At 37.5% G+C, this 26,590-nt stretch overlaps 1 protein-coding gene across 4 annotated transcripts in view; it reads right to left on the bottom strand.

Moving 5' to 3' along the window:
- The window catches only part of RNF24 (ring finger protein 24), a 72,598-nt gene that overhangs the window by 20,054 nt on the left and 25,954 nt on the right, over window positions 1-26,590 (bottom strand). For all 4 annotated transcript variants that reach the window (XM_014735049.3, XM_070247769.1, XM_070247768.1 and 1 more), the window contains exon 2: window positions 12,139-12,288. In XM_014735049.3, coding sequence (XP_014590535.1) covers window positions 12,139-12,281 — 143 coding nt within the window. In that variant the 5' untranslated portion in view covers window positions 12,282-12,288. The remainder of the gene's footprint in view (window positions 1-12,138; window positions 12,289-26,590) is intronic.

Raw genomic sequence — 26,590 nt, 5'->3', positions numbered from 1 at the left:
TCTGGCCTCCAGAACTGTGAGATTAACTTTCTGTTGTTTTAAGTCACCCACTTTGTGTTTCTTTGTTATAGCAGCCCTGGGAAACTAATGTACAGTGTCAATATCATGCTAGTTTTTTAAAGAAAACCTTTATTTTGTAATTTCAGACTTACAGAAGAGGTGCAAAAAATAGCAGAGGTCACATATACCTTTCTCCCAGGTTTTCCATTGTTCACATCTTACACAGCCATAGTACAATAATCAAAACCAGGAAAATAACACTGATATGATATTGATATTAATATTGATATATAATAACTAAACAGACTTTATTTGAATTTAACCAGTTTTTTCACTAATAACCTTTTCTCGTTCTACGGTACAATCCAAAATCCCACCTTGCATCTCATAAGGTCTCCTTAGCTGTCTCCAATATGTGACAGTTCCTTTTTTTTCCCCTTGTCTTTCAAGATTTTGACACATTAACCATGATCACTTGGTTATGGCAGTGTCTACTGGGTCTCTCCACTGTAAAGTTACAATTTTCCGCTTTGTAACTGATCAATATCTTGGGGGAGATATGTTGAAATTACGCAAATATTCTATTTTTCCTCAAGCTTTTGCCCACTGATTTTAGCACCCATTTTGCTTGCAACAATTATGTTAGTGTTTGCCTGGTGGTGGTTCTGTAGTCTCCTAATCCCTTGTCCATTTATTAATTGGAATTCTTCCGTAAGGAAGAGATGTCCCTTCTCCCTCATTTATTTATATCAGTATGGACTCATGGATATTTGCTTTAGTCTATGGGTTACAACATGATCAGTATGTATTTTCTTGCTCAAATTGATTTAGGCTTGACCTTTAGGAGTTCTACCAGGTTGACTCCTGTGTCCTTTTAACCTGCCCTCATCCTTTTCCATGCATTTCCTTGCTTACTGGGACCAAAAGATGTTCCAGGCTCATTTTGTATTTTCATGCCCTAGCTGTACAATTAACCACTTCTTCCAAAGAATCTTAGTCCCCTTTATTGGAGAGCAGTATTTAAGAAACCAAGATCTGGCTGCTAGGTGAATAGCACTCTGTTTTAAGTACTGGAGCTTTGTAAAAGTCTTGGGGTCTGGTAATGTAAGTCCTCAAGCTTTCTTCTTCTTCTTTTTTTTTGGGGGGGGGGGGAAGATTAGCCCTTAGCTAACATCTCCTGCCAATCCTCCTCTTTTTGCTGAGGAAGACTGGCCCTGCAGTAACATCAGTGCCCATCTTCCTCTACTTTATATGTGGGACGCCTGCCACAGCATGGCTTGCCAAGCGGTGCCATGTCTGCACATGGGATCCAAACCGGCGAACCCCAGGCAGCCAAAGTGGAACGTGCAAACTTAACCGCTATGCCACCAGGCTGACCCCTCAAGCTTTATTCTTTACTACTGTCTTGGCTATTCTTGGTCCTCTGCATTTCCATATAAATTTCATAAGCTTATCAATTTTGACAAATAAATCTGTTGGGATTTTGACTGAGAGTGTATGGAATTTTAGGTCAACTGGGAAAGAACTGACATCTTTGCAAGATTGAGTTTCCAACCTATGAACATAATATATTCCTCTATTTATTAGATCTTCCTTAATTTCTCTCTACACATTTGTAGGTAGGACACTTATAAATCTTTGATTAGATTTATTCCTAGGTATTTGGTAATTTTTGATATACTATAAATGGTATTTACATTTTTTTCTTCTTCTAATCCTTTGTTGCTACTACATAGGAAAAAAAGAATTTTTATATACTGATCCTGTATCTAGTGACTTGCTAAGTTCACTTATTAACTCTGTATAGTTTATCTGTAGAACCTTTTGGGTTTTTTAATATACACAATCATTCTGTCAGCAAATAATGACAGTTTAAACTCTGCCTTTATAATCTTTACATATTTTCTTTATTCTTTATATCACCTCTTTTCTTTCATCCCTTTTTTTTCCCTGCACTTGCTAGGACCTCTGGTACAATGTTAAATAAAAGTGGTGACAGTGAATGTCCCTACCTATATGTCACTATTAAGTATGATGTTTTCTCTTTTTTTTGGGGGGGGGGGGCGGTGAGGAAGATTGTCCCTGAGCTAACATCTGTGCCAATCTTCCTCTATATTCTATGTGGGATGCCACCACAGCATGGCTTGATGAGCAGTGTGTAGGTCTGCACCTGGGATCTGAACTGGCAAATCTCAGGCCACAGAAGTGCAGCATGCAAACTTAACCACTATGCCACCAGGCAAGCCCCTCTCTAGATTTTTTGTAGATACTCTTGATTCAAATAAACAAAGTTCCCTTGTATTCTAGGTTTTTGATTTTTAAAAAATCATGAATAGATATTTTTATCAAACAATTGTTCCCATCACGTTTTTTTTTCCTTTTTACTGTTATAATGTCGTATGGATTGATTTTCAAATGTTAAAACAACCTTCATTCCTGGAATAAACCCCACTTGGTTGTTATTTACTACCCTTTTTGCACATCCCTGAATTTGTTTTATTAATACTTTGTTCATATGAGAGATTAGTTTATAATTTCCCTTCTTGTAATGTCCCTGTCAGGCTTTGGAATCAAAATTATGCTGGCCTCATTATATGAATTGAAAAGTATTTCTTCTACTTCTACTCTCTGGAAGAGTCATATAAGAGTGGTATTTTTTCCTTAAATGCTTGGAGGAATTCCCTGGTGAAGTTACCAGGTTTGCAATTTCTTTGTAGGAATGGTTTAATAACACATTCAATTTCCTATTAGATATATAATTATTATTTTCTATTTCTTCTTGGGTCAGTTTTTAATGAAATTTTTATTATTCATTTGTATTCACATAACATCCAATTAACCATCTTAAAGTGTATAACAGTGATATTTAGTTGTGCAATGTTATGCAACCACCAATTCTCTCTAGTTTCAAAATTTTTTCATCACCCTCCAAAAAACATCTGGTAATCATTAAGTAGTCACTCTCCATTCACCTCCCTTCCCCCATCCCCTGGTAACCTCTAATCTGCTGTCTCTATGGATTTTCCTCTTATGGATATATTATATAAAAGAAATCATACAACATGTGACCTTTTCTGTCTGGCTTTTCATTTAGTCTAATATATTTTCGAGGCTCGTCCTAATTGTAGCATGTGTCAGTACTTCACACTCCTTTTTATGGCTGAATAATATTACATTGTATGTATATGCCACAATTTGTTCATCCATTCATCTGTTGATGGACATTTGGGTTGTTTACACCTTTGGCTATTATGAATTAGGCTGCTATAAAACATTCCTGTACAAATTTCAATGTGGATATATCTCTTCGTTTTGGGTATATACCTAGCAGTGAAATTTTTGGGTCATATGGTAATTCTATCTTTAACTTTTTTTTTTTTTTTAAAGATTTTATTTTTTTCCTTTTTCTCCCCAAAGCCCCCCAGTACATAGTTGTATATTCTTCGTTGTGGGTCCTTCTAGTTGTGGCATGTGGGACGCTGCCTCAGCGTGGTTTGATGAGCAGTGCCATGTCCGCGCCCAGGATTCGAACCAACGAAACACTGGGCCACCTGCAGCGGAGCGCGCAAACTTAACCACTCGGCCACGGGGCCAGCCCCTCTATCTTTAACTTTTTAAGGAGCCACTGAACTCTTTTCCATGGCAGCTGCACCATTTTACATTCCCACCAGCAATGTGGGTTCTTATTTCTCTACATCCTTGGCAAGACTTGAAAATTTTCACATCTTTGATTACAGCATCCTAGTAGGTATGAAGTATATCTCATTGTGATTTTAATTTGCATTTCCTTAATAACCAATGGTGCTGAACATCTTTTCATGTGCTTGTTAGCCATTTGTATATCTTCTTTGGAGAAATGGCTATTAAGTCCTTTGCCTATTTTTACATTCAGCTTTTTTTTTTTTTTGAGGAAGATTAGCCCTGAGCTAACTACTGCCAATCCTCCTCTTTATGTTGAGGAAGACTGGCCCTGAGCTAACATTCATGCCCATCTTCCTCTACTTTATACATGGGATGCCTATCACAGCATGGCTTTTGCCAAATGGTGCCATGTCTGCACCCAGGATCCAAACTGGCGAACCCCAGGCTGCCAAGAAGCAGAACGTGCAAACTTAACTGCTGTGCCACCAGGCTAGCCCCTTAGAAGTCTTTTTATTGTTGAGTTGTAAGAGTTTTTAAAAATATTATTCTGGATATTAAATGCTTATCGGATATACAATTTGCAAATATTTCTCATTCTGAAGGTTGGCTTTTCACTTTCTTGATAATGTTCTTTGATGTATAAATGTTTTTAATTTTTATAAGTCCAATTTTCTTTTTCTGTTGCTTGTGCTTTTGGCATCAAATCTAAGAACCCATGCCAACCTGAAGTCATGAAGATTTATTCCTGTTTTCTTCCAAGAGTTTTATGATTTTAGCTCTTATGTTTAGGCCATTGATCTTTTTTTCTTGTTCTTGTTGTTTTTGATGAGGAAGATTGGCCCTGAGCTAACATCTGTGCCAATCTTCCTCTATTTTTTCTATGTGGGATGCTGCCACAGCATGGCTTGATGAGCAGTGCATAGGTCTGTGCCCAGGATCTGAACCTCTGAACCCTGGGCTGCTGAGGTAGAGTACGTGAACTTAACAGCTTTACCATCAGGCTGGCCTGTCATTGATCTATTTTTGAGTTAATTTTTATAAAGGATGTGAGGTAGGGGTTCAACTTCATTCTTTTGCATCTGTTATTCAGTTGTCTCACCATCTGTTACAGAGACATCCTTTCCCCATTGAATGGTCTTGGCACTCTTGTTGAAAATCAATTAGCCATAGATGTTTGGGTTCACTTCTGGACTCTCAATTCTATTTCCTTGGTTTATATTCTATTCTTATGTCATTATCACAATGTTTTGATTACCGTAGCTTCGTAGGAAGTTTTGAAATTGGGAAGTGTTGTGTCTTCCTGTTTTTTATTTTGGCTATTCAGGACCCCTTGTAGTTCCAAATGAATTGAAGACTAGTTTTTCCATTTCTGCATAAAAGGCTACTGGAATTTTGATAGGGATTACATTGAATGTGCAGACTGCTTTGAGGAGTACTGCCATCTTAATAATATTAAGTCTTCCATCCATGAACATAGGATGCCTTTCCATTTAATTTCTTTCAGCAAAAATTTGTAGTTTTTGGTATATAAGCCTTTCACCTTCTTGGTTAAATTTATTCCTAAGAATTTTATTCTTTTGGATGCTATTGAAAATGGAATTGTTTCTCTTATTTCCTTTTCAGATTGTTGCTTGCTGGAGTATAGAATTACAACTGATTTTTGTGGGTTGATTTTTCACCCTGAAAGTTTGCTCAATTTGTTTATTAGTTCTAGGAGATTTTTTTGTGGATTCTATGGGATTGTCTATTCAGTCATGTGTCACTTAACAATGGAGACACATTCTAAGAAATGCACTGTTAGGCCATTTCGTCGTTATGTGAACATCACAGAGTGTACATACACAAACCTAGACAGTACAGCCTACTACAAACCGAGGTTATATGCTACTAATTTTATGGGACCACTGTTGTATATGTGGTCTGTCATTGACTGAAATGTCATTATGCATTACATGACTGTATATAGAATCATGTCATCTTCAAAAAGGAGACAGTTTTACTTGTCTTTCCAGTTGGATTCTTTCTATTTCCTTTTCTTGCCTAATTGCTCTGGCTAGAACTTCTAGTACAATGTTAAATAGCAGTGGTGAAAATAGGCATCTTTGTCCATTGTTCCTGATCTTAGGGGGAAAGCTTTCAGTCTTTTACTGTTGAGTATGTTAATTGTGGTTTTTCATAAATGCCATTTCATATATCAATTTTGATGCACTATGCATCTTCTAGGAAAATGTATAATTCAAGTAAAATTTCAAATGTATTGGCATAAAGTTGCTCATAACATCCTTTGTGATCTTTTAATGTTTGTAGGATTTGTAGTCATGTCCCCTTTTTCATTTTGATATTAGTAGTTTATGTCTTCTCTCCTCTTTTTCTTGATCAGCCTTTCTAGAGATTCATCAATTTTGTTAATCTTTCCAAAGAATCAGCTTCTGGTTTCAATGATTTTATCATACATTTGTTTTGTATTTCACTGATTGCTGTGCTTAGCTTTTTGGTTTTCTTCTTTCTACTCTTTTGGGTTTAATTGATTTGTGTTTTTTTGAGCTCCATGAAAAGAAAACTTCTATCATTGGTTTTCAAGTCTTTCTTGTCTAATACATGATTTTAAAACTATAAGTTTTTCCTAATTAGGTCAAATTTATTAATCATGAGTTCAAATCATCTATATCCTGGTTTTTTTTCTTGTTTGCTTGTTGTACCAAGAGAAGTGTACAGTTGTGCAAAGGAATAAAATGAACTCCACTAGAGTTCATTAAAATGAGGCTTGATTCGTAAATTTGTCTATTTGACTCTTTCAATTGGATCTGCATATTTTCCCAGAGTATCGTTACTTCCAGCCACAGCATGGGTCAAGTTGTGCTCACTTTTTTCTTCAACCTGTGGGTCAAATATTCATCCCTTCTAGGAAGTCCTAGTTTAATTAACTTCACTTTACTTCTTATTCCTTTACTCTAAGTCTCACTAATTACCTAATATTTTAGGTTGCACTATTTTATTTTGCATTTGCTATGCATTTAACACAAATATCTTTTTGTTATTCCTTCCAAGAAACATACTAGTAATACAGATTGTGACTTACTTGGTGAAAGAAGCTAAGAATGGGGAATAATATTTTTTATTTCCTTTTTCTTAAGTAGCTTGTTATCCAATATTTAAAAGAAAAGTAAAGTAGGCAGTATCTTCATTAAAAAAATCTCAGCTTCAAAATTAAAAAATTTTAGATAGCCTCAATATACAAATCTGCCTTTTCAGAGTGATTACGAAATTCTTAAATGATTATTTTGGAATGAAGCCTGATAAATGCAATTTATTATTATTTTTCAAGTGGTTAAGAGCACATGCTCTGGGGCCAGACACCACTGGGTTGAGTCCCAGCTCTAACCAACTTTTACCTGTGTGCTTGTAGGAAAATTATTTAACATCTGTAAAATAAAGATAATAAAACTACCTAGTTTAACTGCAATGCACAGCACAGGATCTGACACAGTAAAAGCCTAATAAATATTTATTCCTAAAAAAGTATTTAAGAGGACACAATTAACAATGCTGAACACTGCTGGAGAAAATGATAAAACCATCCAGCTTATGGCCACTACAAATAAGTAGTCTCCATTCTCAGCTAGACTCTCCACGTTGCTCTCTAATTCTACCTATTCATGCTCAGTATCCTAAGCTTCCATGTAGTACTCACTTCAAACCCTGCCACTCTCTTAAAGCTTTCTCCTACCACTTCCTTCCCTAACATTTTCACCTACTTTATGGAGAAAGAAAGGTTGTCAGGTATGCAGCTCTCTTGCTCCTAGCCCCATATACCTACATGTGTATTGTTTTCTACAGTTACTGTCACCTCTGTCTTAAGAAGATATTCTCGGGGCTGGCCCTGCGGCTGAGTGGTTAAGTTTGCATACTCTGCTTCGGCGGCCCAGGGTTTCACCAGTTTGACTCCTGGGTGCGGACATGGCACTGCTCATCAGGCCATGCTGAGGTGGTGTCCCACATGTCACAACTGGAAGAACCCACAACTAAAAATATACAACTATGTACTGGGGGGCTTTGGGGAGAAAAAGGAAAAAGAAAAAAATCTAAAAAAAAAAAGAAGGTATTCTCCTGCTTAGGATTAATACTGCTCTAACTTTTAGAGGTGTCTCTTCTTACCACCATGACTCATTCTTTCTCATAAATCCATTAGTTCATTCTCCTTAATGTTATATTTATTAATATGCCCAAATCTCTATCTTGAAAAAAAACCAAACACCAAAATACTTCCTTGATTCCACAACAACTGCCCACCCACCCCAATCTTTTCTCAGCCACAATTCTTCAAAGAGGTGGTTATATTCCTTGTTTTCATTTCACCTGCTGGTTAGGCTTTGCCCCCTTATAGCCTGCCTTTCATCACCCCTGCACCCACACTACTGAAACTTTTCTAAGATTGTAGATGCAAACCTAACTGTCAAACATAACAAGAACTTTTCAACTCTTCTCTTTATGGACCTCCCTGGAAGCAGCTGACAAAACTGACTCAATCCATTGAAACCCTACTTGTGGGGCACCTCTCTCATGATTTACCTCCTATCTCCTGCTATCCCTTCCTAGTCTTTTTTTTGGGGGGAAGACTGGCCCTGAGCTAACATCTGTTGCCAATCTTCCTCTTTTTGCTTGAGGAAAATTGTCCCTGAGCCAACATCTGTAACAATCCACCTCTATTTTTTGTATGTGGGATGCCGCCACAGCATGGCTTGATGAGCGGTGTGTAGGTCCCTGCCTGGGATCCGAACACATGAACCCTGGGCTGCTGAAGTGGAGTGTGCAAACTTAACCACTATGCCACCAGGCCAGCACCTCCTTCCTGGTCTTTTTTATGGGTTCCTCTTAAATATCAATGTTTCCCTAGGAATCTTCTGGGACCTATTTTATTTCATGATACATATTCTATCTAGGGGTGCTAGTGTTCTCTCTAGGGGACACTCCTGGCTTCATCCTCCACCTATTATTACATGATCTCCTATTTCCAGATCAGACTTCTCATAAGTTTTAGACCTGTATATCCAACTGTGTACTAAACATCTTGACTGTTACTCAAAGAACTCCATCCTCCCATATCTGAAACAGAATTTATCATCCTTCCACCCCAAACACACCCATCCATTTTCTATTTCTGTGAAGGGACTGCTATCCACCCAAGGTGCCTGAAGCAGTCCAGGAAAGACTCTAAGCTAATCCTTTTCTTTTCCTTAATGTCCAGTCACCAAATTCTGTTCATTTTCACCTCCCAAATATTTATCACAACTATACCTATCACCCTCTCTAGCTCTATTGTTATTATCTTGGTTCTAAACTTCATTTACAAATTTTCCTTTTTAGTTTTTAATTTTATCAAAATTATATATGCACATATTTCAAAGTCATACATAGTTCTACAGGGTTAGTAACAAGAAAAATCAGCAGTCCTCTGCCCTCTTCTCCACAGATAACCATTTTTTCCCCCTTAGCTCACTATTTTGATATTTACTTCCATGTCTCTATCTTTGCTGTGTTGCTACTTCTTGATTTTTCAGCTTTATGCGCATCCAGTGACTTCCTACTAGGGACATCATTCTTTCATTTACCCAAGACACATTTACTGAGTGCCAATATTGTGCCAGGCGCTGTTCTGGGTATTTGAGATACAACAAACAGAATAAACAAATATCTATCTGGAGAGAAAGATGAATAACAAACACAAATTAGAATAGTATATGATTCGTTATGAAATAGGATCACTCCTCCCAAGGTAAGATGTCCTTCTTTTGTTCTCCAGTAGTGATCTATTCATAGCTCTATCACAGGCAATAGATTCTATACTACAATGTTGTGTAAGAATGTGGTTGGTGGTGGGTGTTGTTTAGACCTAAGTTATGTCCCTCCCATGTTTCTGATGAGTCTGGCTGTGACTGGAAGGAACTCTGCCTGAGAACAGAGGAGCTCCCAAGGAAAGTGCTGAAGAGCTTAAGTTATGTTCAAAAATGGGCTTGGGCAACTTTAGAGGAGCTGGATCCATGAATCTCCAGATTAACTGTAAATGACCTGTTAAATCCAAACTTAACATGCGAAAGGTTAAAAGTAACAACCTAGGATCATCAGAAAGGGAGAACTAACTCCTTCAGTCGTGATTAAATTTTCAAAATGGTACCAATGACTTGTAAATGAAGTTGAGAAATGTTTGAACATGACTGACTTCTCTGATTAAACAAGATAATTTCATTTTAGTGTAGCAGATCCCCATTTACTTGTTCTGTTAGCTTAATAATAAAAAAGGATCCCGAAAGGATAAAATGAAATACAAGGATAATGCATGAAAACAACTGCTATCATTTTTTTCTTTATGTCTTTACTTATTTCTTATTAAAAGGAATACAATGAGGTAAATGGTGTTTCACAACTTATTCCTCAAAAAATTTACCCAGAATCACAACTGGTATATTAGTGTTTTTCTGAAAACAAAAAAGTTAAAGGCTTAATTAATTCTTTGACACAGTAATAAAAACTGTACTATGAGTTATACATTTCAGAATATTTTATATATGGTAACTCTTCCTTAATGAACCTTTTCTTTTTTTTTTCTCTAAGATTGGCACCTGAGCTAACAACTGTTGCCAATCTTTTTTATTTCTGCTTTTTCTCCCCAGATCCCTGGTACATAGTTGTGTATCTTAGTTGTGGGTTCTTCTAGGTGTGGCATGTGGGACGCCACCTCAACATGGCCTAACGAGCGGTGCCATGTCTGCACCCAGGATCCGAACCAGCGAAACCCCGGGCCACTGAAGCAGAGCACAGGAACTTAACCACTAGGCCACGGGGCTGGTCCCAAACTTTTCTTTTTTTTATATTTTGTTAATGTTAGTATTATTTTTGTCTTTTAAAAAATAATTTGCTTTCAAATATTAAATTCACAAATTTCTGAATTAAGTCATTATTTGTAGAGGAATCACTAAAAAATTTAGTAGGTCTGAAAAAAAGAATATATTTTAATGCTATGAGGTCTTGTCTGTGCCATGGCTAATTCCTAATTTAAAAAAAATGATAAATGTTATGTAAGTATTAAGCAAACTAATATTACAGAAATTTTAAATTAAAAAAAAGGAAATTTCTGGAAAGAGATTTTAAAAAAAATTTTCCTAAATGCTATAATTATATTAGCTAAGTACTTAATTTATTTCTCTGAGCAAAACCTATAAATCATATAAGATATAAGAAGTGATTACATTTTGTGAGAACTTCAGAAAAGATTCACTTTCTATGAAGAATGAAATTCACTTTTCAGAAAATCAGTAACTACATACTAAATTCATTAGAATTTGACCATCAGTAAGCAAATGCCCCAAAACACTGGTGGCAACAATGAGTTTTTGTTGAAAGATATCTGATGATGGCATTTATCTTAACCATAATCATATATTGCGCAAACACTAAAAACTGTTAGACATACAGCTAAGAAAATTCAATTTTCTCTTCTTTTACTTGATAAAACTCTTTGAACAACACAGTATAAAAATTTTTAGTGTCTCAGTTTTGGCTTTGAAAATTAGGCCCTATTTAAAAACTTAAAAAGAGAAAAATGCTTTCTTAAACAATTATGAGTCAGTCAACTGTAAATCTTTACTAGCCAAATCCATTACTCCTTCAAGTGAGGTGTTATCCTTCCTCACTTGTCTGTACACGTGCTACAGAGCTTATGGAATATTTAATGTTTTATGCAGATAATCAATCACTTGAATACCTGACCAATTTGACAACAAATGGGAGTTTAAAATCTTTGTGAGAAACCACAAGAACCTGTTTAAAGGCTTGGATCTTGTCTTGGAAGCTGTTTTCTGGTCCCTAATGACTTTAGCTAACAATGATGCAACACTCTTCTGAAAAGAAATCTTGAAATCTCTTTGAAAGCAGATTAGATCTTGGGGACAGCCAATGACATAGTGTACCTGGACTAGGTACTAATATGTTGGAAAAATAAATGAACACAGGGGCCGGCTCCATGGCCAAGTGGTTAAGTTCGCGTGCTCCACTTTGGCAGCCCAGGGTTTTGCTGGTTTGGATCCTGGGCGCAGACATGGCACCGTTCATCAAGCCACACTGAGGTGGCATCCTACATAGTGCAGCTAGAAGGACCTACAACTATGTACTGGAGGACTAGGGGAAAGGAAGAAGAGAAAAAAAAAAAAAGATTGGCAATGGATGTTAGCTCAGCTGTCAATCTTTAAAAGAAAATGCTTTAAAAAATATAAAAATAAATGAAGACAATTTTTTCCTATTGAGTAAAATACCTCATCAGCAGAAAGGATTGAAGACTGTATAAAGGTTACTGATAACTCACAGAGGGTTAAAATGTTTAGCCACATTAATTTTGGAAAATTTGCTAATTATCATACTTGTAAATTTTTTAACTTAAGGACAGAAAGTTGGTTTATTATTGATTAACATATTCTGAAATAACACAGAATGAAAATTGATTACCTAATCAAGTAGCAACAGAAGAGTAAACTAAGGATGAAGACAAATATAGCAGTGCCAAAAACCACAATATATATGTTGAGAGGAAGATTCTGGAATCCAATATTAGGCATCCTGAAGTTGTAATGTGGGAAATCCGAGCTCATGGATGAACTATGGGGGAAGAAAAGAATGAAAAAAAAAATTAGGTTTTAAAGACTAAGAATCAAGATAACATTATCTTTGTACATGTACAAAGGCAAAAATTTTCTTAAGGTTTGACCACGTTTGAAACAAATATGATAGATAAAGAGTTAGTATTCACACCATTTATTCATTTATCATGCCACAAATATTTATTCTGGCACTATTCCAAAAGCTTGAGATCCTACTACTTAAATAGCTTTACAAGGGCATTCATTCACAAAAAGGTATTTCGCCAGATGCTAGCCCAGCCCTGGGGCAGGCTACCCACGCCACTGCCTCCACCACCTTGACCCAGGCAGAGCAGGAGGAGTGACGTCAGAATCATGACAGAGTGAGCTCTTCCCTTAGACTCTCTTCCCTAAGATACAACAAAAAGGACACTTGTAAACCAAAAGAAGACATTCACGTAACATGACAGATGTCTGAGCAAGCCACACAGCCATATGTCTGATGGTGGAGGTGCTGGAAACCATGAGGAGGCAGTGGAAGGAGGTAATGGGATCTCCTCACCCTCCCCAAATGGCAGCAATCTAGGGTGTGAGACTGCACATGGCAGCTGGCACTTGGCTCTGAGAGGAGGTGGGGAAAGGGCAGCCCTCCATGCGAATGCCTTCCTTCTTGGAGTTGCCTCCCAGCCCTAGGTATGTTCCACACTGAGGCAGCTAAGCAATCACAGGGGCATCTTCACCAACACGAGCAGCCCTGGAGGGCAGACAGTGAGCACAGAGCAAGAGCACCCTAGGGATCATGTATGTGAAAGAAAGCACATCTCCCCCTTCCTGGTGCACCAGCTCAGCCGGTTGGCCAGAGCAAGGGACCACCTATAGAGTACCTGTGCACCTACATGTGTAAAGCAGCAGCAGCAAGTGGGAAAACATAGATGGGCCCTGTCAGCACAACTTCTAAAGGACAGGCACAGCTGTCAGGGATTGTGGTGGCTCAGAATAGACAGCTCCTGCCCCACCCCCAGTGGCAGTAGGTGGAATCTGCAACCAGATACTACCACTATGCAACCCTACAAATCCATAACATTAAATATTATGAAGAGGTATGTTAACACTCTAGACCAGAAGGAAAATGACAAATACCCAGAAATCAATCCTGAAGTCACAGAAATTTACAATCTAAATGGCAGTGAATTCAAAATAGCTATCATAAAAAAACTCAATGAGTTACAAGAAAACTCAGAAAGACAGTTCAATGAAATCAGGAATAAAATTAATGAACAGAGGGAATTCTTCATAAAAGAGATTGAAACTATAAAGAAAAAGAACAACCCAGAAATGCTGGAGATGAAAAACTATGAAAGAGATGAAAAATCTGGAGTCCTTAAATAATAGAGCTGATATTATGGGGGAGAGAATTAGGAATTTAGAGGACAGAAATACAGAAAAGCTTCGGATGGAGGAGGAGAGAGATCTAAGACTAAAAAGAAATGAAGAAATTCTCTAAGAAATATCTGACTCAATTAGGAAATGCAACATAAGGACTGTAGGTATTCCAGAGGGAGAGAAGAGGGAGAAAGTAGCGAAGAGTTTGTTTAAAGAAATAATAGCTGAGAACTTCCCAAACCTGGAGACGGAGTGGAATTATAAGTAAATGAAGCTAACAGAACTCCTAATTACATCAATGTAAAAAGACCTTCTCCGTGGCATATATTAGTAAAACTGGCAAAAAGTCAATGACAAAGAAAAAATATTAAGGGCAGCAAGAGAGAAGAAAATAACCTACTAAGGAACCCCTGTCAGGCTTTTAGCAGATTTCTCAGCAGAAACCTTACTGGCTAGGAGAGAGAGGAATGATATATTCAAAATTCTGAAAGACAAAAACTTTCAGCCAAGAATACTCTATCCAGCGAGAATATCCTTCAGAGATGATGATGAAATAAAAACTTTCCCAGAGTAAACAAAAGCTGAGGGAGTTCATTGCTACAAGACCCTCCCAACAAGAAATGATCAAGAAGCCTCTCATACCTGAAAAGAGAAAGCATTTACAAAGCCTTAAGCAAGGAGATAAACAGGCAGACAAAATCAGAAAATTGCAGCTCTCTATCAGAACAGGTTAGCAAACACTTAATTATAACATTAAAGATAAAGGGAAGGAGAATACCAAAAATAACTGTAATCACTTCATTTTAACCACAACTCACAACACAAAGTGGAGTAAGTTATGACAACAATGACTTAGACAGGGAAGAGGAAAGAGATGGAACCTACTTAGACTAAGGAAATAAGAGTCTATCGGGAAATGGACTATTTCATCTGCGAGGTCTCTTATACAAACCTCACTGTAACCCCTAAAAAAAAGATCAGAACAGAGACACAAACAATAAATAAAGAGAAAACTGAGAAAACTATCATAGTCAACCACCAAAGTGAATTGGCAGTCAGAAATACACAGGACAAGAAACGAGGGAAATACAGAACAACTGGAAAACAAGTGATAAAATGGTAGCATTAAGCCCTCATATATCAATAACTCTAAATGTAAATGGATTGAATTCTCCAATCAAAAGACACAGGGTGGTGAGATGGGGGAAAAAACAAGACCCAACAATATGCTGCTACCAGGAAACACATCTTAGCTCCCAAGACAAACATAGGCTCAGAGTGAAGAGATGGAAGATGATACTCCAAGCAAATGGCAAACAAAAGAAAGCAGGTGTTGCTATACCTATATCAGACAAAGTAGACTCCAAGATAAAAAAAAGCAATAAGAGACAAAGAGGGGAACTATATAATGATAAAAGGGACACTCTACTGAGAGGACATATTTATGAATATATGTGCACCTAACACAGGAGCACCAAAGTGCATAAAGCAACTATTAACAGACCTAAAAGAAGAAATTAAAAGCAACACAATAATAGTAGGGGACCTTAACACTCCACTTACATCAATAGATAGATCATCCAGACAGAAAGTCAACAAGGAAACAGTAGAATCAAATGAAAAACTTGACCAGATGGACTTAATAGATATATGCAGAACACTCCATCCCAAAACAGCAGATTGTACATTCTTCTCAAGTGCACATGGAACATTCTCAAAGATAGACCATAGGGTGGGACACAAGGCAAGACTGAATAAATTTAAGAAGACTGAAATCATATCAAGCATCTTTTCCAACCATAATGCTAAGAAACTAGAATTCAACTACAAGAAGAAAGCTGGGAAAGTCACGAATATGTGGAGACTAAACAACATGCTACTGAACAACCAATGGATCACTGAAGAAATTAAAGAAGTCAAAAAATACCTGGAGACAAATGAAAATGAAAATATACTATACCAACTCATATGGGATGCAGCAAAAGCAGTCCTAAGAGGGGAAATTCCTAGCAATACAGGCCCACCTTAACAAACAAGAAAAATCTCAAATAAGCAATCTTAAGCTATACCTAACAGAACTAGAAAAAGAAGAACAAACACAGTCCAAACTCAGCAGAAGGAGGGAAATGATAAATATTAGACGAGAAATAAATGAAATTGAAACCAATAAAACAGTAGAAAGGATCAATGAAACTAAGAGCTGGTTCTTTGAGAAGAGAAACAAAATTGACGAACCCTTAGCCAGACTGAGAAAAAAAAGAGAGAAGGCTCAAATAAAATTGGAAATGAAAGAGGAGAAATTACAATGGATACCACAGAAATACAAAGGATTATAAGAGAATACTATGAAAAACTATATGCCAATGAAGTGGACAATGTAGAAGAAATGGATAAATTCTTAGACTCATATAACTTCCCAAAACTGAATCAAGAAGAAATAGAGAATCTGAATAGGCCAAGTACAAGCGAAGAGATTGAAACATTAATCAAAAACCTCCCCCAAAATAAAAAGTCCAGGACCAGATGGCTTCTCTTGAGAGTTCTACCAAACATTCAAAGAAGACAATACCTCTCCCTCTCAAACTATTCCAAAAATTGAAGATGGAACACTTTCTAACACATTCTTCAAGGCCAACATCACCCTGATCCCAAAGCCAGACAAGGAGAACATATCGGCAAACTGAATGCAGCAATACATTAAAAGGATCATACACCATGATCAAGTGGGATTTATACCAGGGATGCAGGGATGGCTTGACATCTGCAAATCAATTGTGATACACAAAATTAACATTAACATATGATCATTTTAATAGATGCAGAGAAAGCATTTGATAAGATCCAACATCCATTTATGATAAAAACTCTCAATAAAATGAGTATAGAAGGAAAATATGCCAATGTAATAAAGGCCATATATGACAAACCCACAGCCAACATCACACTCAACAGGGAGAAGCTGAAAGCCATCTCTCTGAGAACAGGAACAGACAATGGTGCCACTCTTGCCACTCTTATTCAACACAGTATCGGAGGTTTGGCCAGAGCAATTAGGCAAGAAAAAGAAATAAAAGGAATCCAAACTGGAAAGGAAGAAGTCAAGCTCCCACTGTTTGCAGATGACATGATTTTACATATAGAAAACCCTAAAGAATCCATTGGAAAACTATTACAATAATCAACAACTACAGCAAAGTTGCAGGGTACAAAATCAGCTTTAAAAAATCAGTTGCATTTCTGTACTCTAATAATGAACTACCAGAAAGAGAACTCAAGAATACAATCTCATTTACAATCGCAACAAAAAGAATAAAATATCTAGGAATAAATTTAACCAGGGAGGTGAAAGACCTATACAATGAAAACTATAAGACATTATTGAAAGAAATCAATGATGACATAAGGAAATGGAAAGATATTCTATGCACACTGAATTGGAAGAATAAACACAGTAAAAATGTCTATACTACCTAAAGCAATCTACAGATTCAATGCAACCCCAATCAGAATCCAAATGACATTCTTCATGGAAATGGAACAAAGAATCCTAAAATTTATGTGGGGTAACAAAAGACCCTGAGAAAAAAGAACAATGCCCGAGGCATCACAATCCTTGACTTCAAAATATACTAGAAAGCTATAGTAATCAAAACAGCATGGTACTGTGTACAAATACAGACACACAGATCAATGGAACAGAACTGAAAGCCCAGAAATAAAACCACACATCTATGGATGGCTAATCTTTGACAAAGGAGCTAAGAACATACAAAGGAAAGGAGAAAGGAAAGTCTTCAATAAATGGTGTTGGGAAAACTGGACAGCCACATGCAAAAGAATGAAAGCAGACCATCATCTTTCTCCATACACAAAAATTAACTAAAAATGGATTAAAGACTTGAAGGTAAGATGTGAAACCATAAAACTCCTAGAAGAAAATATAGGTAGTACACTCTTTGACATCAGTCTTAAAAGGATCTTTTTGAATACCATGTCTAGGCAAGGGAAACAAAAGAAAAAATAAACAAATAGGACTTCATCAGACTAAAGAGCTTCTGCAAGGCAAAAGAAACCACGAACAAATGAAAAGACAACCCACTAACTGGGAGAAAATATTTGCAAATCATATATCTGACAAGGGGTTAATCTCCAAAATCCATAAAGAACTCATACAACTCAACAACAACAACAACAAAACAACCCAATCAAAAAATGGGCAGAGGATATGAACAGCCATTTTTCCAAAGATATAGAGATGGTCAACAGGCATGTGAAAATATATTCAACATCACTAATCATTAGGGAAATGCAAATCAAAACTACAATGAGGGGTCAGCCCTGTGGCTGAGGGATTAAGTTTGCGCGCTCTGCTTTGGCAGCCCAGGGTTTCGCCAGTTTGGATCCTGGGCCCGGACATGGCACTGCTCTTCAGGCCATGCTGAGGCGGCGTCCCACATGCCACAACTAGAAGGACCCACAATGAAGAATATACAACTATGTACCGGGGGGGGCTTTGGGGAGAAAAAAGAAAAAAAATAAAATCTTAAAAAAAAAAAAAAAGAAATACCATATGACCCAGCTATCCCACTACTGGGTATTTTTCCAAAGGACTTGAAATCAACAATTCAGAGAGACTGATGCACCCCTATGTTCATTGCAGCATTATTCACAATAGCCAAGATGTGGAAGCAACCCAAGTGCCCATCAACTGATGAATGGATAAGGAAGATGTGATATATATATATATATAAAATGGAATACTACTCAGCCTTAAAAAAAAGACAAAATTGTCCCAATCGCAACAACATGGATGGACCTTGAGGGTATTATGTTAAGCGAAATAAGCCAGACAGAGAAAGACAATTGTAAGATTTCACTCATAATTGGAAGATAAACAAACATATGGACAAAGAGAATAGATTAGTAGTTACCAGAGGGGAAGGGGGCTGAAAAGTGGGCATAAGGGATAAAGGGGCACATATATATGGTGACTGACAAATAATAATGCACAAATGAAATTTTACAATGTTATAAACTATTATGACCTCAATTTTAAGTAAAGGTATTTCACTAAAATAATGCCAGCAATCAATAAACATATGAGAAAGTTCAACCTCAAAGAAGTGCAAAAAACGGGGACAAGTCTTGAGATTTTAAAAACTCTAACCATTAAAGTTACAATATGTATAATAGTAAAACATTGGAAATAACTTAGATATCTCACAACAAGATAATGATTAAATAATTATGTAGAGTCATGAAAATCTGTTTTCAATAAATTCTAATGTCAAGGGAAATATAAAGACGTGGGAAAAACTAAGGACATAAATTTTAAAATATGATCCCAATTTTATAAGAGATTGAAAAAAGTGGGCATATATGTATCTATGTTTGTGTACATACAGGTTCTGTGCACTTGTGAATGTGGCAGAAAAAAGCCTGAAAGCCAACATATCAAAATGTTAACAGTGGCTTGTGGCTTACTAGTCATTTTGATTTTCTTTTTTTTAACCCCCTTTATTAAGTCAAGCCTTATTCTAAGCATTTTATTGGCTTTATTTCATTTAATCCTCACATAAAAGTTCTATAAGTAGGCACCATTATATCTCCCCATTTTATAGTTAAGGAAACCAAAGCTTAGAGTTTTGGTCATAGAGCCATGACTGACCAAGTATGTACAGGAGCCGAGGCCTCTCTACCTCTACAGTGAGTGCCCTCAGCCTATATGCTCTACAGTCTTTCCCACGCGTTGCTTTTATAATCAAAAAACAAACATTGTTTAAACATTCAAAAAGGGACTATTTCTGTAGATTCGTTTGGTAATACTTCTTCATTACTACACAGTTAAAACTGCATGAGTGAAGGCTGCCCCCTCCTTTAGGTGATGAGCTATAGTGATAAAGTGGCTCATCACACCTTCTGGCCGGAACTTTCCTTGTCATTTTTATTCATTACAAAATAAAGAGCAACCGCCAGGCCTGATTATCAAGACCACATAATGATAACTGAATACTAACAATGACTACTGCCAAAATCAAAACTAAACAAAAACCTACCAAACAAAAGACATTTTATTTATACAAGTAAATTTAAATTGCATTTATAGATCTTTACTGTTCTTGTTCGTTCCCAGAAGAGTATACAGTCATGCATTGCTCAACAAGGGGGAAACGTTCTAAGAAATGCATCGTTAGGCAGTTTCATTGGTCTGCAAACATCACAGAGTTTGCTTACACAAACCTAGATGATCTACCACATAACCTCTGTGGTAGGTTCTATGGTATACCTATTGGTCCTAGGCTACAAACCTGTACAGAATGTTACTATACTGAATACTGTAGGCAACTGTAACACAATGGTAATTATTTGTGTATCTAAACATAGAAAAGGTACAGTAAAAATATGGCATAAAAGGTAAAAAATGGTACACCTGGGGGCCGGCTCTGTGGCTGAGTGGTTAAGTTCATGCACATCGCTTTGCTGGCCTGGGGTTTTGCCAGTTCACATCCTGGCATGGACCTAGCACTGCTCATCAAGCTATGCTGAGGCGGCACTGCTCATCAAGCTATGCTGAGGCGGCATCCCGCATAGCACAACTAGAAGGACTCACAACTAGAATATACAACTACGTACTGGGGTGCTTTGGGGAGAAGAAGAAGAAAAGAAAAAGGTACACCTGTATAGGGCACTTATCATGAATGGAGCCTGCAGGACGGAAGTTGCTCTGGGTGAGTCAGTGAGTGAGTGGCAAGTGAATGCGAAAGCCTAGGACATTACTATACACTACTGTAGACTTTATAGACACTGTACACTTAGGCCATACTAAATTTATAAAAAAATAATTTTCTTTCTTCAATAATAAATTAACCTTATTGTAACTATAAACTTTTTAACTTTTTGATTCTTTTGTAACAGACTTAGCTTGTAAAAACACACATTGTACAGTTGTACAAAAACATTTTCTTTCTTAAATATCGTTATTCTATAAGCTTTTTTTCTGTTTTGAAAATTTATTTTTATTTTTTTACTTTTCAAACTTTTTCGTTAAAACTAAAACATACACACATTAGCCTAGGCCTACACAGGGTCAGGATCATCAATATCACTGTCTTCTACCTCCACATCTTGATCCACTGGAAGGTGTTCAGGGGCTATAACACACATGGAGCTCTTATCTCCTATGATAACAGTCCCTTCCTCCAGCATACCTTCTGAAGGAGCTCCCTGCGGCTCTCCTTGAAGAAGTGCACTCTCTTCAGAAATATGTCCATGGTGGTTATTTTTTTCATCACAAATTTGCTTGTAAGCAGATAATGCACCATGAACATTCTTCTCTATTAATGAAAACCTTTTCAGTGTTAGGGTCCATGTTTTCAAAGGTTTTAAGGAGCTTGTTGAGGTCTGCAAAAGCTGCTTTTAAACCTTTCACTGTGAATTTTCTTGGAGCTGCTTCTTTTGTAGTTTCCTTTTCTCTTGCCTCCTCTTCAGCTATGTGTTCCTGTTCCAGTTCCAACAACTCCTCATTAGTTAATTCTTCAGGAACCACCTCTAGGAGCTCCTCAATGTCATCCTCTCAACACCCTGGTTAAAAACGTTTGCAATCTCAACCACAGCCTTGTTGATTTTTGCAACCTCCTCATCCTTGGCAAGTTCTTTGAAGTCATGGACGAACCTCTTGAGTGTCTTCTTCCAGATGCCATTCATATACTCCTTAGTGACATCATCCCAAGCCTAAGCAGGTTCTTGATGCAGTCATAGATGTTGTAATCCTTCCAGAATTGCATCAATGTCTTCCTCAGTTGCAGCAATAGCCTGGGGAAAGATCCTCCACAGGCAGTGGGCCTTAAAAGCTGCTATAAGTCCTTGATCCATTGGTTGGATCCAAGAGGTGGTGTTTGGAGGGAGAAACACCACTTCAATATCGGGATGAAGCAGTAGGTTTGATTACACCAGCACTACCATAAACATGTGAATAATGTGTTGCACTATGATGTCATGACAGCTACAACATCACTTGGAGATAGGAATTTTTCAGCTCCCTTATAATCTTATGGGACCACTGTCATATACGTGTTGTTGACAGAAATGTTGTCATGTGGGGTGTGACTGTATTTATATTTTAGACACCAGCGAGATGCTGACTGGCTGTATCTGAAACCTAAGTCTTATTACTTAAATTTCTAGCTTCTAATAACTTATACCAGGAAGTCAACAGCTACAAAGAACAACTTCATCTCACGGAAACTGCTCTCTGAGAACTTCCAAACATAAATAATGGGTAATATTTAGTTTTGAACTTTCAGCCATTTTCTTGCAAGTACTTTTACTCAAATATATAATTACCTTTTTTCTACACTCAGATCTTCTGGGAAGGGAAGGAAGGAATTAAGGAATACTTTACTAAATATGTCCACCACCTACATTGTAGAGCTATAAGAATATTACTGCACAAAACTTAACCCAACTTCCACATTGCTGACAGGGTCTCACTTGATGACCCTTGCTACAGTCAAGATGTAGATGACTGTTCTTCAATCCCTTGGAGATATCCCTCACCAGACAAATTTGGCTTGGTAAAATAACTTTCACTTTAGGAAACAAGGGATTAAATATTTATGCTGGGAGGGCTAATAGAGAAGAAATAGCCAGCCAGACAGAAAGTGATGTGGTGGCAAAAGGGACAGGTTTGCAGTCAGCAACTCTGAGTGTTGTTCCCAGGATATTACTGCCTAGATGTCAGTACTTGGCTCATCTATACCTCAATATTCTTTTTTTGGAGTTAACTCTCTTCACTTAGCATAATTCTCTGGAGATTCTTCCAGGTTTTTGCATGTGTCAATAGTTTCTTCATTTAATTGTTGAGTAGTATTCCATGGTTACGTATGTACCGCAGTTCGTTTAACGATTCATCTGCTTAAGGATATCTAGGTTGTTTCCAGTTTTGGGATATTACAAAAAAAGTTGCTATGAATATTCTCATACAGGTTTTTGTGTGAACCTAAATGCCCAGGAGAGTTTTGTAGATTTTTAAACAATATATATTTTAGTTTTTTTCTTAGTGGTTACTCTAGGGATTACAATATGTATCTTATGACAATGTACTTCAGAGTAATACTAATTTAATTCCAGTGAAATACAGAAACTATGCTCCAATATAGTTACATTCCTTCCCCAGTCCTTGTGATATTATTTTCATGTTATGTCCTATATATGTTATAAACCCAATGATACAGCATGACAATTTTTGCTTTATACACTTTTATGACTTTTAAAGATGATAAAAAAGGAGAAAATATATTTATAGAGTCTTTTATGTTTACCTACATATTTACTCTTTTCAGTACTCTTCCTTCCTACCTGTGGATTCAAGTTACCATCTGGTATTATTTCCTTGATCTGATATAGCTCCATTCCCTCCTCTTCTTTTTGTGCTATTATTATTATATAGATTACATCTTTATATGTCATAAGCACAATGATACATTTTAATAGTTATTGTTTTATGAAATTGTCTTCTACTTTTTGAAATAATTAAAAGCAACAAGGGCTGTTGACTGTGGTGAGATAGCTAACTTTTCTTATCATCTCAGTTTTCTTCTTGATACCAAAAGCTGTGTTCTAGCAAGTCTTCCAGTGTCATACAACTCAGAACTGGAAGTCTTAAGGTTGAACCATCTCTCACAACTTGACGATGATGTTTATAATTTTTTCCTCTAAGTTGTTCATTAAAAAAAGAAAGCTTTTTGGGCCAGCCCAGTAGCACAGTGGTTAAGTTTACATGCTCCGGCCTGGGTTTCGTGGGTTTGGATCCTAGGCACAGACCTACACACCATTCATCAAGCCATGCTGTGGTGGTATCCCACATACAAAACAGAGGAAGACTAGAATGGATGTTAGCTCAGGGCCACTCTTCCTCAAGCAAAAAGAGGAAGACTGGCAACAGATGTTAGCTCAGGGCCAATCTTCCTCACCAGAAAAAAAAGAAAAGAAAAGAAAAAAGAAAGCTTTTGGCAAATTAGAAGTAACTCACTTCTTTGTTCTTTACTGAATATCTTTATGGCCTCTTGAAACATTATTTTCTAAAAAATCTTTGAGTGGGTAGATGATAAGAAACTTTTAAAATTTCAAAAATATGTCAGCAAGCAATAGAAAAATCTAAGCTTTCACATCAAAAGGATGTGCTGGGTGCCAGAGAGAATTATTAGGAAAAAAAACAGACATATATTGGTAAAATTTCTGAATTCTAGAATTAAGAACCTGACAAATTTCCAGAAAGAAAAGCCAAGTTACTACAATGGAAGGCAAATAGAACTGTTATCAGATATCCTAGGCCACAGATAATAGAGTGGGCTTGGGCTTATGGAGTCAGAGAGCCTGGGATTTAATCATGGATTTGGCAGTGACTGAGCATATTACTTATCTTTTCTACATCTCAGTTTCCTCATCTAATAAGATAGAATAATAGTAGTAATTACTTCATAGAGTTTCATAGGAATTAAATGACTCAATACTGAAAAGCACTCAGAACAGTACCTGGGTACATAGTGTATACTTGAGAAATGTTAGTTATCATCATTATTAAGGAAAATACTGAATAATACAAGACAATAGAGGTCACTGTCTATACCTCCATCAAAAGACAGTCGGGTAGACTTCTGATTGCAGACACATGGAGTAGACATTTCCCTATTTCTCCATCTAAATACCACTAGAAACTCTGGACATTATATATAAAACAATGAGAAGTCTATGAGAAGACTCTGAAAGATGGTGAGAAGAAGGCACACTAGCTAAGAACCTCAGGACCCAAGGAACAACATAGTGGTGAGTTCCCTGGGATTTCTTTTTGTCTCATCTATCCCAGACTCAGGGCTGGACAAGTTGGCAAACCAGAAATGAGAACAGGTGAAGACAAAAAAAGTCCCTGTTCTCTCTGGCCACAGGACCACAACAAAAGGGGTAGTCTTGCAAGACAGACAACTTTGACAGTAACTGCTCTACTCCAGCTAAACATCCCAGAAAAAACTGGGGCCCATCCCATCACATGCCAGCAAAGACTGAATGGAGAGCTAGATTTCCACCCTTGCCAGGATGTAACAAAGTGCCCAAAGATGCCCTGCTAGGCAGTGTCAGAAAAGGCCAAGTAGGAAGATGGAAATTTTATCCTGCCAGGTGGTAACGAGGCCCCATCTCTGCAGTATCAGTGGATACAGTATCAGTCACCTCTATCCAGCAGTAACAGGGTGACTGAATGCCTTGCCACTCGGGTGATGACAGAGGAGGTCTAACAGAGAATCAGGATTTTACCACCACCCAGCAGCAACGAGCACTCCTACTCCTCCCAGCCAAGGAGGTATCAGTGAAAGCCTAGTGGAGAGCTGGAACTCCCATTCCTGCCCAGCAATAACAAGAAGCTCCCTTACTCCACTGTGTCAACAAAGGCTGAAGGGGGAACCTGGACTTCTAGCCTCACCTGGCAGTAATGAGGAGATGCTCTATTTTTTTTGCTGCCAGAGCAGTGTTGGAGGAAGCCAGATAACACAGAAGGTTTAAACAAAATCCAGATTCTTATAACATAATTAACACAAAATGTCCAGGTTTCAGTTAAAAATCACTCATCATACCAAGAAGTAGGAAGATCACAGACTGAATGGGAAAAAGAATCAACAAATGCCAAAACTGAGAAGACAGTAATCTTAGAATTAACTGACAAGTATTTTAAAGCAGCTAGCATAAAAATATTTCAACAAGCAATTATGAACATTCTTGAAACCAATGAAAACATGGGAAATCCCAGCAAAGAAACAAATGACATAAAGAAGAACAAAATAGAAATTTTAGAACTAGAAAATACAATTTTGAAATAAAAAACTCAGTGAACTGGGGCCGGCCCAATGGCGCAGCAGCTAAGTTTGCATGTTCTGCTTCAGTGGCCCACGGTTTGCTGGTTCAGATCCTGGGTGCGTACCTACGCACTGCTTGTCAAGCAGTGCTACGGCAGGCGTCCTACATACAAAGTAGAGGAATACGGGCATGGATGTTAGCTCAGGGCCAGTCTTCCTCAGCAAAAAGAGAAGGATTGGCAGCAGATGTTAGCTGCCAATTTTCCTTAAAAAAAATTTAAAAAAACACAGAAAACTCATTGGATGGGCTTGACAGCAGAACTGGGGGAAAGAGGAAAGCATCAGTGAACTAAAAGACAGAATAATAGAGGGGCTGGCCTGGTGGCGCAGTGGTTAAGTTCGCATGTTCTGCTTCTCGGCAGCCCGGGATTCGCCAGCTTGGATCTTGGATGCGGACATGGCACCACTTGGCAAATGCCATGCTGTGGTAGGTGTCCCACATATACAGTAAGAGGAAGATGGGCATGGATGTTAGCTCAGGGCCAGTGTTCCTCAGCAAAAAAAAAAAAAGAGGAGGATTGGCAGTAGTTAGCTCAGGGCTAACCTTCCTATAAAAAAAAAAAAAAAAATGGGGCCAGCCCCGTGGCTGAGTGGTTAAGTTCATGTGCTCTGCTGCAGGCAGCCCAGTGTTTCGTCGGTTCGAATCCTGGGTGCAGACATGGTACCACTCATCAAGCCATGCTGAGGCAGCATCCCACATGCCACAACTAGAAGGACCCACAACTAAGAACACACAACTATGTACCAGGGGGCTTTGGGGAGAAAAAGGAAAAAAATAAAATTAAAAAAAAAGAAGAAGAATAGAAAACTACCCAATCTGAACAACAGAGAGAAAATAGACTGAAGAAAAATGAACAGAGCCTTAGAGATAAGTGGACTACAATAAAAAATTTAACATCCATGCCATTGAATTCGAAGGAGAAGAGAAAGAGGGCAGAGCTGAAAAAGTAGTCAAAGAAATGAATAAAAACTTCCTAAATTTTGCAAAAGACATAACTGTACAAATTCAAGAAGCTGAGCAAACAGAATAAACCC

Source organism: Equus caballus, chromosome 22 (genome assembly GCF_041296265.1).
Source record: "Equus caballus isolate H_3958 breed thoroughbred chromosome 22, TB-T2T, whole genome shotgun sequence".
Lineage (NCBI taxonomy): Eukaryota > Metazoa > Chordata > Mammalia > Perissodactyla > Equidae > Equus > Equus caballus.
Note: the sequence above shows the minus strand (reverse complement) of the source record. Positions and strands in the feature narration are given on the sequence as shown.